This window comes from Phoenix dactylifera, chromosome 6 (genome assembly GCF_051530095.1).
Source record: "Phoenix dactylifera cultivar Ajwa chromosome 6, Ajwa_hap1_PhDact_Kaust_v1.1, whole genome shotgun sequence".
Classification (NCBI taxonomy): Eukaryota; Viridiplantae; Streptophyta; class Magnoliopsida; order Arecales; family Arecaceae; genus Phoenix; species Phoenix dactylifera.
The window spans coordinates 28855225-28867185 of record NC_143195.1 but is presented as its reverse complement, the minus strand read 5'-3'; the positions used below and the strand labels follow the sequence as shown (position 1 = coordinate 28867185).

The window sequence follows — 11961 nt, the reverse complement described above, 5'->3', positions numbered from 1 at the left end:
GGGCTATTATGACGGGACTACCCTATATTTTGAAAATTAAATTATTACCTAACCTCCTATGACCAATTAGACCCTAATAATCCATTCTCCGTTGACTCTTTCTGAAACTTGCCGAGCCTTGGTGGCCTCAAATGCCCATTTCGCAAAAGTTATTATGAAGCGGCAGCTCCGGAGAAGGTGAGTCTTTTTGTAGCTAGCAGTGAGGAATAAATTATGTGTTTTGTGTGGTTCAAGGGTTGAGTCGGTCAACCACCTTTTTTTTTTTTATGCTCATTTGCTAAGAGTTTGTGGACCGCCATCGGGCTACGACGAGTTTCCATAACCTCTGGATTGAATGGAGAAGGAAGAGCATTCTCCTATCCTCTTCCATACGGAAGATTCGCATCAGCATCTTTGGATCAGACTACTATCCTTGGTTCATCCCAATTCTTCTTGACTTTGACTCTAAAAATTTTCTGAGATTCCGGTCCTCGGAATTTTGTTTTCTTTTTTTGTTTTCTGAGAGGGACAAGCATTCCGATTTCAAGTTGAACTTTTCAACTTCTGTCCATTACACTTGTCCCGACGTAATTATTAGAAGGGAGGCCGGGATACCACATGGTCTAGATGGTGACTACATGATTGTTGAATTGCGTGAACTAATTCAAAGGAGTTGGTTGGTGTCTTTAATATCATGTTGAATTGTGTGAACTAATTCAAAGGAGTCGGTTGTTGTCTTTAATAGCATCTCTGTCGACCGAGAGGATAGCATCTCTATCCGATATTATTCCCATTCAACCTCTTTCTTTGACCTGTTGGTATGCAAGACTATAGATGCCATTGAGCTGCTTACCCAAGAGCAGTCTAGATGGCTATTACCGTCTATCCTGGAACATCGTGATGGACCGCTTCCGAGGATCTGCGAGATAACAAATAAGGATAAGAGCTCAGCGAATTGGCTCCGACCGAGCCCTTCGATACTAAGTCGTAGGGGATTTATAGTAGGAACGGAGGAGGAAAAAGAGAACAGAGAGATATAGTCTTCCCTAGTTAAAGATGATTTTTCATTAATTCATTATCTTTTCAGGAGGGCCTTTGGACCTATTCGTAGCAGTGATGCATCTATTTCTCAAATGGGATAGAGACTGCAATGGAAGAAATTATATTCCACACTACGTGCACCATGTGGCAGTGCGCCACTCTAATCACGGAAGATAGTTATAAACTGACAGCAACCATTGAAGGATAAGTTGAAGCCCATAGCACTAGCGGACGGTAGAGGCCAGACTCGAGAGATATAGCCGAAGACTTTTTGTTGAGGAAGAGATAGAACTGTAGATGGATGGCAACATAGTGCCCAACAAAAACAAAAACAAGCCAGTCACCCGTTGGCTAAAATAGAGCATGACATGTTAGCAAAGTCCAGACCAGTTTGTAGGGTTTGGGTAAAATCACTATCTCCCAACCCTCGTTCAGCTTGAAACATTCAAAGCATCGCAAAATTTCTATCACCCACCCCTTACGGTAGACATGCAAAGGAATATGCAACTAGATGGTGGCTATAAAAGGCCTCGAACTCTCTCTCAACAACCACAATAACCTTAAAACACCTTGGGCCTATTAGAACCTTGGCTATGTCATCTCCAAAATTCTTCTCCACCCTTCTTCTATTTCTAATCCTTTCATTTCTTCTTGCCTTGGCATCAGCTTCACTTGCATCCCAAGGGAGGGCCCTCCTCCAGTGGAAAGCCAGCCTCCAGAGCCAAGGATCACTTGAATCTTGGAACCTCGACACAAGTCCATGCAACTGGACTGGAATCGCATGCAACATCACACGTCGAGGCCGATATGTGATCAGGGAGGTGAATCTGGCCCATATGGGTCTGGCAGGAACGCTAAATGCTTTCAACTTCTCCGCCCTGTCATCACTTACCAGTCTCAACCTCACGTTCAATGAGCTCTATGGAAGCATTCCTCCCACCATATCTGCTCTTTCGAAGCTCACCTCTCTTGATCTTTGCACTAATAACTTTGCAGGGATAATTCCACTACAGATCATTTCTCTGACAAAGCTCAACTCTTTCAATCTTAGCGAGAATCAGATAAGTGGTTCCATCCCTCCTTGGCTAAGTAATATGACAGGGCTTAACTTCTTATACCTACACCAGAATAACCTTTCAGGTACCATCCCTAAGGAGTTAGGAAGGCTTGGGAATCTCTTGGAGTTGAAAATCTACACCAACCATATAACAGGTTCCATCCCTCTCACTTTGGGAAATTTAACCCGGCTTCAAGTATTGGATTGCTCCACCAACGGGATATCTGGCTCCATCCCTCCCGAATTAGGGAATCTCGTAAACCTAGTTTATTTAGAGATGAGCAATAACAGTCTGACAGGTTTCATCCCTCTTAGCTTAGGAAACTGGACCAAGCTTAACTGGTTCAATCTTTGGAATAATCATCTCTCTGGCTCCATTCCTTCTGAAATAGGAAATCTAGTGGAGTTAACTATGCTAGAACTCTCAACAAACAATTTAACAGGTTCCATCCCTACTAGTATCAGAAATTTAACCAAGCTTGAAACCTTGAACCTCTTTAAAAATCAGATCTCTGGATCAATTCCTCATGAAATACAAGATCTGGTAAGCTTGAGAGATTTGAAAATATATGTCAACCTTTTAGATGGTTCAATCCCTGCTAGTATCGGAAATTTAACCAAGCTTGAAATCTTGTCCCTCCATGAAAATCAAATCTCTGGCTCAATCCCTCCATCTCTTGGAAGCTTAACCAACCTTACTGATTTGCGCTTATTCAACAATCAACTATCTGGTTCTTTGCCTCAGGAATTTAATAATATTACAAATTTGAAAGTTCTCCAATTGGGGTACAACAGTTTTTCTGGCCATTTACCCCATGACATATGCAAAGGAGGAGTTCTATATATTCTTTCTTTGAGCAACAACTATTTTGAAGGTCCGATTCCCAAAAGCTTGAAAAACTGCACAAGCCTAGTCGGAGTCGGACTCAAGCAGAACCAACTATCTGGGGATATATCTGAAAATCTTGGAGTGTATCCACATCTCTCGTACTTTGATTTAAGCTTCAACAATCTGTCTGGTAAGCTCTCACCAAACTGGGGAGGATGTCATAATTTGTCGCTCTTAAAAATCTCCAGCAACAAGGTTACAGGAAGCATACCAGAAGAACTCGGAAAGTTGACTCGACTACAAAAACTTGACCTTTCTTCGAACTATCTATCAGGAGAGATTCCAAAGGATCTGAGCAAGTTAACTAATCTATATAACTTGACTTTGAGCAATAACCAACTTGTTGGGGAGGTATATCCAGAATTCGGAGAACTATCTAATTTGGAGATTCTTGATCTGTCAGCAAATCAACTAAGAGGAAGGGTACCAGAACAATTAGGTAACTGCATGAAACTTTATTCGCTGAAGCTTGGAAACAATCTTTTTAATGGAAGCATTCCCTTTCAAATTGGAAATCTAGTAAACCTACAAGTCTTCCTAGATCTAAGCCACAACTCATTTACTGGAGAGATACCATCACAATTTGGCAAACTGGATAAGCTAGAAGTTCTGAATCTATCACACAATGAGCTGACCGGTCATGTTCCACCTTCTTTGAGTGATATGATAAGTTTGTTATCTGTAGACTTATCATACAATGAATTAGAAGGCCCACTGCAAAACAGCAGAATTTTTCAGAATGCTCCAGTGGAGTGGTTCGCCCACAACAAGGGCTTGTGTGGTGCAGTGAAAGGTTTGCCTTCATGTGGCTCCCATACAACCAGCAAAGATGATTCAAATAAGCACCACAAACTTCTCTTGTTAATTACTGTTCCTAGTTTCTTATTTCTATTTGTTGTATTTGCTTTGCTAATTCTGTGGAAGAAATGTACGAGAAATGATGCAAGTATTGAAGAAGGTGGATTCTCTATTTGGAACTTCAATGGAGAAAATGCATACAATGGCATCATTCAAGCAACAGAGAATTTTGATGCCAAGTACTGCATTGGCACTGGAGCATTTTCTAATGTTTACAAAGCATTATTGCGCGGCAAGTTGGTAGCTGTGAAGAAATTTCATCCATTAGAAATTGAAGACTCGCCAAGCAAGCAAACTTTTTGGAATGAAATACGGGCACTGACCCAGATCCAACATCGGAATATTGTGAAGCTTTATGGTTTTTGCTCCAATGGTCGACATAAATTTCTTGTTTGTGAATACATGGAGAGAGGAAGCTTGGCAAATATTCTCCGAAGTGAAGGTGCCGCTGAATTGGATTGGTCTAAGAGAGTGGATGCTGTAAAACATATTGCTCATGCTCTATCATACATGCACCATGATTGTGCTCCGCCATTAGTGCACCGAGACATAACAAGCAATAATATTCTACTTGATTCAGAATACAAGGCTTGTATTTCGGACTTCGGTATTGCTAGACTTCTACAGCCTGATTCATCAAACTGGAGTATCCTTGCAGGCACACGAGGATATTTGGCCCCAGGTATGCTGCAATTCTATTTTTGTAATGTAAGAACAATGGAGATACAAATTTGTTTATATTTTTTAATACATTGTTCGAGATATGTTAAGAGCATCTTTAGGTTTATTTCTATATAAAAAAAGGTAACATATCTATGACCATGGTAACTTATCAATGCATTACACACTTCCATGCTCGTCAAAGAAACACAATATTTTTCCTCAAAAAGAGTTATTGTTTCTTTCTCGGTCTTTTTAGGATTAGCTAATTACATGTTATTCTCCATGACATTCATGTGACCAAGTTGATATGAAGATATGTTTGTTTAACTTTAATACTATTACATTTTCAAAGCTATAATTTGTACTAGACTATGTAATACGTAGTAAACTATTGATTACATGCTGAGTTGCTTTTGTGTGGGACTGACACAATTGAGAATGCTTTGAACTTTTTGTATTAAATCAGATACCTTGTGTTGCAGTTACAAGTGGACTCTAGAGCTAATTAAATCGATAAAACTAGCTCTATTAGAAGTGGTTGACAATAAAAATTTGATTACATATTTTTTCTTGTCTGTTGCAGAGCTTGCATACACAATGAGGGTTACTGAGAAATGTGATGTATATAGTTTTGGAGTAGTTGCACTTGAGATTGTAATGGGAAAGCATCCAGGAGATCTCATCTCTACTTTATCTTCTCCGATCAGTGAAAACACCTCTCTGAAAGATATATTAGACCCGCGACTACCACCTCTGACAACTCAAGCTGCAAATGAGTTAGTTGCAATAGTTATGACAGCATTTCAGTGTTTAGATAACAACCCGCATTCTCGTCCGACGATGCGAAATGTATCTCAACAGCTATCTACCATCGGGGCACGACCAAACTCTCAACCTTTGGACATGATTAAGTTATATCACCTAATCCATGTCAAGGTATGATAGAAAATAGATATTTTGCCAAAAAAGGCATCATTTAATATATAGTTTATCTCCTTTTTTCATTCACGAGAGTTAGCAGAACTTGATTCTTTATGCAGTAGATTCATATCAACCAACGGATAGATCCCTTCATGCTTTTATTATTGGAAATTGTAAAGTTATCTTGACTGAGTTGTCAAAACAATTAATTTATACTCGAGCATTTTATTGAGCTGGTCAATCCGGAAAAATTATTGCGTAATATGGCCATGCTTGCAGCCAGTCACAGTCGCTAGTTACTATGATGATAGGTGTATTCAAGGAATAAAGCCCATAAAAATCAACGGCTGCGATTGGCTGCCTGCGCGCCATGGTGCATGCAGTGTAAGTAATAATATCTTGTCAATCTGGCATAATAGACACCTGCCAACCATAGGATTTGTGTTTCCCATGGAGCGATATACTTGTAAGCAGGCACTCACATTTACCAAGAAAATATGAGAACTGACATGTTTTTGTCAGGAATTTCGGGGGGAAAAAAATGCAGTGGGCCATTTAGATTGGGCTAGTTGTTGTCTCGATGCTCTATTTAAACTAGAATTATACTGGATTAGATTTATTTATTAGACCGGTATTAGATTGTACAGTTCTTGGACTTGGACATCACTTCGTCTCCTCAGTTCAATTTGCACTTCATTTTATTTATCAATAAAATAATATAATAGGTTTCATTAATTTGCTCAAAAATATAATGATATTTGTAATGTAGGATTTGAAGTTTGAGATTCAAGTATATCGTCATACGTGACCATAGTAATGGAAAAGCCTCGATATTTGCTAATGAATTGATAGATAAACTTTTTTGTTGAAAGAAAAAAGAGTTTAACAATCTGAGCTTGAAAATTTGCTAAAAAAGAAAATTGAGCTTGCAAAACTAAATAAAAGTTTGGGTTCAAACTAATAACATATTGGTCAATTAAACAAACAAGCCAAGTTTGGATTTCTATATATATAGCTAGGTAGATGGATGGATGGAAAGATGGATAGGTATATTTATATATGTGCGTGTGTGTACAAACCTAAGCAGTTAACTAGTTTACTACTACTTGACTCATTTATATTTCTTCTCCCCAACCATCCAAGTTAGCCCTCGACCAAAGAAAAGCCAACCATTGTTTAGAAGGTGGCGCTCCTACCATATTTCCTTAATGAAAAATAAAACGAAAAAAAGGGCAGTGTAGAAAGAATGTTGTATTATACTCAAGTAATTGCACAAAAACTTTTGTAGAAATCATAGTTAATAAAATTACAATGCACCAATATTAATACTCAAGTTGTATTAAAATTAGAAAGAATACTAGTAAAAACACAATCCAAGTATTGCAGCTTTATAGGATTCCCTCAAGGCTCAACACACCAGACATTGATATAATGTCTCCTACCCTAACTTGCAAGTCCAAGTTAATCTAAGCCCCTAAATTCCCTGGTAATATCAGGTGCTCAACCTAATAACATCTTTTAATGGCCCCCTCACGACATACCCATCTCAAAGTTTCAAATCTTCTTTAGCTACATGCTACTCTAACAAGAAAAAGGTTTTGAAATCAAACTGCCTTGCATGCAAACATTCACAAACAAGTCACCAAAGCTCATCAACCTTTTCAAATCCATCTCCCGTGCCACCGCCAGCCACTAACAATCGACTAAAGAATGCAAAACGAAAGGATTAGAAGACAGCCCGACTAGTCTTGGGTGGGCCCACCTACACGGCTGCACCTCTCCCTCTCCGTCCCTATTAATCAAATCACAACTGTTCGATTGGTCGGTCGCTTATATTGCCCCGATCTGATGGCTGACACTTTATGGTCCGCCAGATCTCAAGAACGGTTCAGATTGTTTTGATATCCAGTGGGTTTCTTGGTCATCTGGTAATTTTGCCGAAGGATGTTGGGGGCCCACCTTCGACTAGGGGTGGCAATCGGGTCGGGTCAGGCATAAACAGGTCGGGTCAAATACAGGTCGGGTCAGAAAACTATAAATCTGAACCCGACCTGTTTATTAAACGGGTCAGGAATTGCAAACCTGAACCTGACCTGTTTATTAAACAGGTAACCCGACCCGACCCGTTTAACCTGTTTAATAAACAGGTAACCTGTTTACCCAACCCGACCCGACTTGTTTAACCTGTTTGCCCAACCTGACCCGTTTAACCTGTTTAGACCTGTTTAATCTGTCCAACCCAACCTGTTTAACCTGCCCAACCCAACCTGTTTAGACCTGTTTAGACCCGTTTAACCTGTTTAGACCTGTTTAACCTGTTTAACCCGTTTAACCTGTTTAACCCGTTTAACCTGTTTAACCTGCCCAACAGTTAAACGGGTTAAACGGTTTAAACGGGTCAGACATCTAAAACCCGTATCCGACCCAATTAATAAACAGGTTAAACGGGTCGACCTGTTTACGACCCGAACCTGTTTAGGCCAAACCCAAATCTGTTTATGGCGGGTCGAACACGGGTCGGGTTGGCGGGTCGGGCCATATTTTACCACCCCTACCTTCGACCAAGGCTGTTATTTGAAGGGATTGAAAGGGAGGGAGAGGAAGAGTTGAAGAAGATCCGCTGCGGTTTTGGTATCGCTGATTTCTTCTTTTTATGACCATTTTTAATTCTTTTGGTTTTCAATTGAGAAAGTTACATGTTTTTTCTCCATTTTTATGTTTTCTGTTTTACAAATACGTTGTTTTTCTGGAATAATTGAATAAATATGCTGCTCGTTGGGATTTTTGATTCTATGTTTGATGAGAATTGAGGCTTTTGGTTTCTCTCTTGACTATTTGTGAGCAAAGTCCAAGCAACACCTCAGCTTGTCACTTGCACAAAATTAGTCACCCTACCCACTGAATTGATCTTGAAATTTGTTAGGAATTATTCAATATATCACGGACCTAATTTTTATTTTGTCCAAGTTTAAATTAGGGCCCCTAATCAACGACTCTAGTTATCAAAAACAGGGATGGGCGTTTGGTGGAGTCTGAATCATCTTGACACTGAATTCCCCTTAGTTATCAAAAACAGGGATGGGTATTTGGTGGAACGGTGGTTTGTGACACTTCTATGAAGGCATAATCCAGTGGCCACATCTTGTCACTGAATCCCCCTTATTTATTATCCATGTTCTATTCCTTTCATGACCCCAACCCAAATAGACTAGATTATCTTAGATAATTGGAAAAAAATTCCAATATTAAATATCATTAATCTTTTGCGTTGTTTGTTTTCAGAATGAGGAAGCCAGTTGAAAATATTCTGGTAGAAGGTGGCAGGAGTGAGGAAATACAGAGTTGGGAGCAATCGATATTTGCAAAACAAGAAAGTGCAATATATTCCGTCAAAAGAAAACAGTCTTTGCCTGCTTGATACGGGAACAAATTTATTGGCCTGGTTTGTTTGTGGCTACGGGAACAAATTTCTGCATATTCTTCATTGTAGGTCACTATCCGGTCCATCATGTATGCCTCTTCATATCGAGCATTTGACAACTATATTATATAAGTTCGTGCTTTAGTTAATAATTTGGATATGCACTTCAAAACTAATATGAAAATTACTCTTAAGCTGTGATCTTTATACTCAGATCTGCTACTTATTGACTAATAGTTCTGAACTTTGCATATGGAATGGATAAATCCTTTGCAATTCTTTCTTATCCATAACCAAATTATAATGTACGCAAAACTTCCTTGATATTAAAATTTTCTTCTCTTGAACCATCTTTAATTATCACAACAGTACTAGTTCAATGAATAAATAATTTTGTTTTGAAAGGAAAATGAATAATGCATGTTTTTACAGATATATCATGGGTAAATTTAATACCTTTCTAAGTTTCCTTTGAGAAAAGAGTATCTTTGTAATTGTAATCTGCTATAATCCATTTCTTTATTTTACTAAGAAATAGTTAGCTTAATTAATCTTGGAAGAATAACATTTTTAATTTTTAGGTTGCTTATCTCACATTGGGAAGCAACCCGATATATTTACACTAGCATATTAAATACCTTTCTTTTGTTTTGGGAAAAGAGTATCTTAGTAGTTGTAATCTGCTATAATCCATTTCCTTATTTTATTAAAAAACAGTTAGTTCAATCAATCTGGGAAGAGTAGCACTTCTAATTTTTAGGCTTCTTATCTCACATTGGGCATTAATCCGATATATTTACATTAACAAACTTCTTCCCTTCCTAACCGCATGGTGGATCATAAATAGAAACTTCGAGCAGGAGATGTGCCATACGATTTGCAAGCTTATTATCATGTAAATCATGTGGAATTATCTTTCCAGATATACAGTATGTGGAATTGATGATGATGAATGTTTTCATGCTGCAGGCATGCTTCGTATAAGCTTAGGGTGCTTCATATCCTTCAATAAAGACAATTCATTGAGCCTCCAGTTTTTTTTTAGCTAAAGTCTTGTATATAGCTATGCATTATCATTATTTTAAGAATATGACATACTAATTGTTTCAAATAAAGTCCTTCATGGCTGTAATTCCGCACTTGCATTTTGTGGAAGAAATGGTTCAGCGGGTATAAACTTCTGAAAAGTTAATCTATTAGGAACCTTGACAAATATTCTTGGATATTTTTCTCATTTATGTTTGTCACTACACTTAGAGCTGAGAAGCTGCAAGAAGCTCGCAACTCATGGCATTCTAGATGTTGGGGTTTAAAGGTTGCTATATATCTATTGTCAGTGATGGCTCCATTCATCATCCCTTCACGTTTCATCGAATTATATGGTATGCTGAGAAGTCATCGAGCATGATATTTATGTTACTGAATGTAATTGTATCATTTAATTTAACTGAAACAGTTTATGTAGTTTCTCTAGATCATGGAGGTTTTTTTCCTGTTCTTATTTAATCTACAAAACTGTATTATCATTATGCCAATTTCTTCCACGACAAAACAGTGTGTACGTCTTTTTTTTTTTTTTGCATCACAAATCATAATGTCAGAATGATGCTAAGTTGTTGGATTTTATGCAGAGCTGCTAATGTATAAACTTTACCAAAGATTTCAAATTTTTTGTTTGTCCTTCCACCTTTTGACATTAAGAATCTAATTTACTGAGAATACAACATGTGTAAATTAATAAGATGCGTGTGTGTATGGGTTTTATTTCTCTATCCACCATGAAGCTAGGAAAAAAAGAACCAAAACAATCTTCTAGGGGAAAAAGGGACAGGAGACAACAACTATTTTACCTTTTTCTTTTTGCAGGTGAGGTTGCTCACGTAGGTGCAGGGTAATTTTGTAATTCTTCCATGCGCTTCTTATTTGTGTAAATTCTAATAAAGCAAAATACATTTTCTGCATGCATCCATGTGTAATTTGAATTTGAAATTGCAGTTATAATCTTATTTTATGATAGTTGCATTTATATATTTTATCTGTCTTCTTCAAATTTTCACACTTACCGAATTTTCCATCGAAATTGCTAATGTAGAATTTGAATTCTATCAAAATCATACATCAAGAAGTGATTAAAGAAAATAGTTTTAATCACAATTAATGATAAGTTGTCACTTTTCCAAAAGATGTTCTATTATAGTTACATGCCTTTTATGTATATTATTGACAAGTCGCTTCCTGGAATCCTAGATAATTTAATTTTATGTTTTCGTCTCCCCCCTCTTGTGAAAATTAACTTATCTTGGTCCTTTATTTCCTTTTCTTTTTTCTACCATGGCAGAATTTGAATATCTTAATTTTCTGTCAACTGCCTCCACCAACTGTGAAGTCCTGAAAATTTGTTGCATAGAATGGGAACAAAAGCGGTGGTGGGTGCAGGAACAGGAAGCATCTTGTTGCAATATGTCAAATGCTGAACCCACATAAGATACATCTGTCCAATATGCATAAGTTTGCAGGCCCACAGATACATGCTACACAGTATAGTTAGCTTAGAAAAGGATGATCTGTAGGTAGGTTGTCACTGACATTTGATCTCCTATAGGTTTGTCATGCTTACAGCCATGTATACATTTTTGTGTTAACAAGATGCTGAATGATATTATTTTTATCGTATTTAGCTTGGGATTCAACTTATGATTTTGGACTGGCCAAGGAGCCAACCTTAGCTGATTTTGGACTGGCCGAGGAGCCAACCACCCGAGGTGAATGACTTCGGCCCTAGCCGAGGATCCGACCATCCGAGGTGAGCGACTTTGGCCCCGATCGAGGAGCCCATCAATATGTGTCAACAATGACTGACAATGCTAACAACCGACAGCCCTCGCAGCCTGCCGTCGTGGCAACACCATAATCTGCACCCGATCAGTGCTACATGCTGACCACACAAACTGATTCCACACTATAGCTGTACCACCTGTCGTTACTTGGCTATCAGTGCATGCCACGTTAGTTCAGATAACGACAAATCCGGCTCGCCTATATAAAGGGGGACCTGTGGGACCTCAGGTAAGATATTCATTTCACACAGAGCACTACACTCTCCTGAAATCTTCTTTCTTCTACTCTATTGCC

At 38.3% G+C, this 11961-nt stretch overlaps 1 protein-coding gene across 3 annotated transcripts; it reads left to right on the top strand.

The window, feature by feature from the left end:
- Positions 1-1187: 1187 nt before the first annotated feature.
- On the top strand, positions 1188-11523 carry LOC149753396 (uncharacterized). Of its 3 annotated transcripts, XM_089923981.1 has the most exons (3): positions 1188-4506; positions 5071-5423; positions 8691-11523. In XM_089923981.1, exons 1-3 carry the CDS (start codon positions 1614-1616, stop codon positions 8706-8708), a joined length of 3264 nt encoding a protein of 1087 aa, XP_089780107.1. In that variant the 5' UTR covers positions 1188-1613; the 3' UTR covers positions 8709-11523. The 3 variants fall into 3 exon arrangements, with proteins under 3 accessions (XP_089780107.1, XP_089780108.1, XP_089780109.1); XM_089923982.1 differs by lacking the exon at positions 8691-11523 and having other exon boundaries at positions 5071-5649; XM_089923983.1 differs by lacking the exon at positions 5071-5423 and having other exon boundaries at positions 1189-4506; positions 8691-9612.
- The last annotated feature ends 438 nt before the right edge of the window (positions 11524-11961 follow it).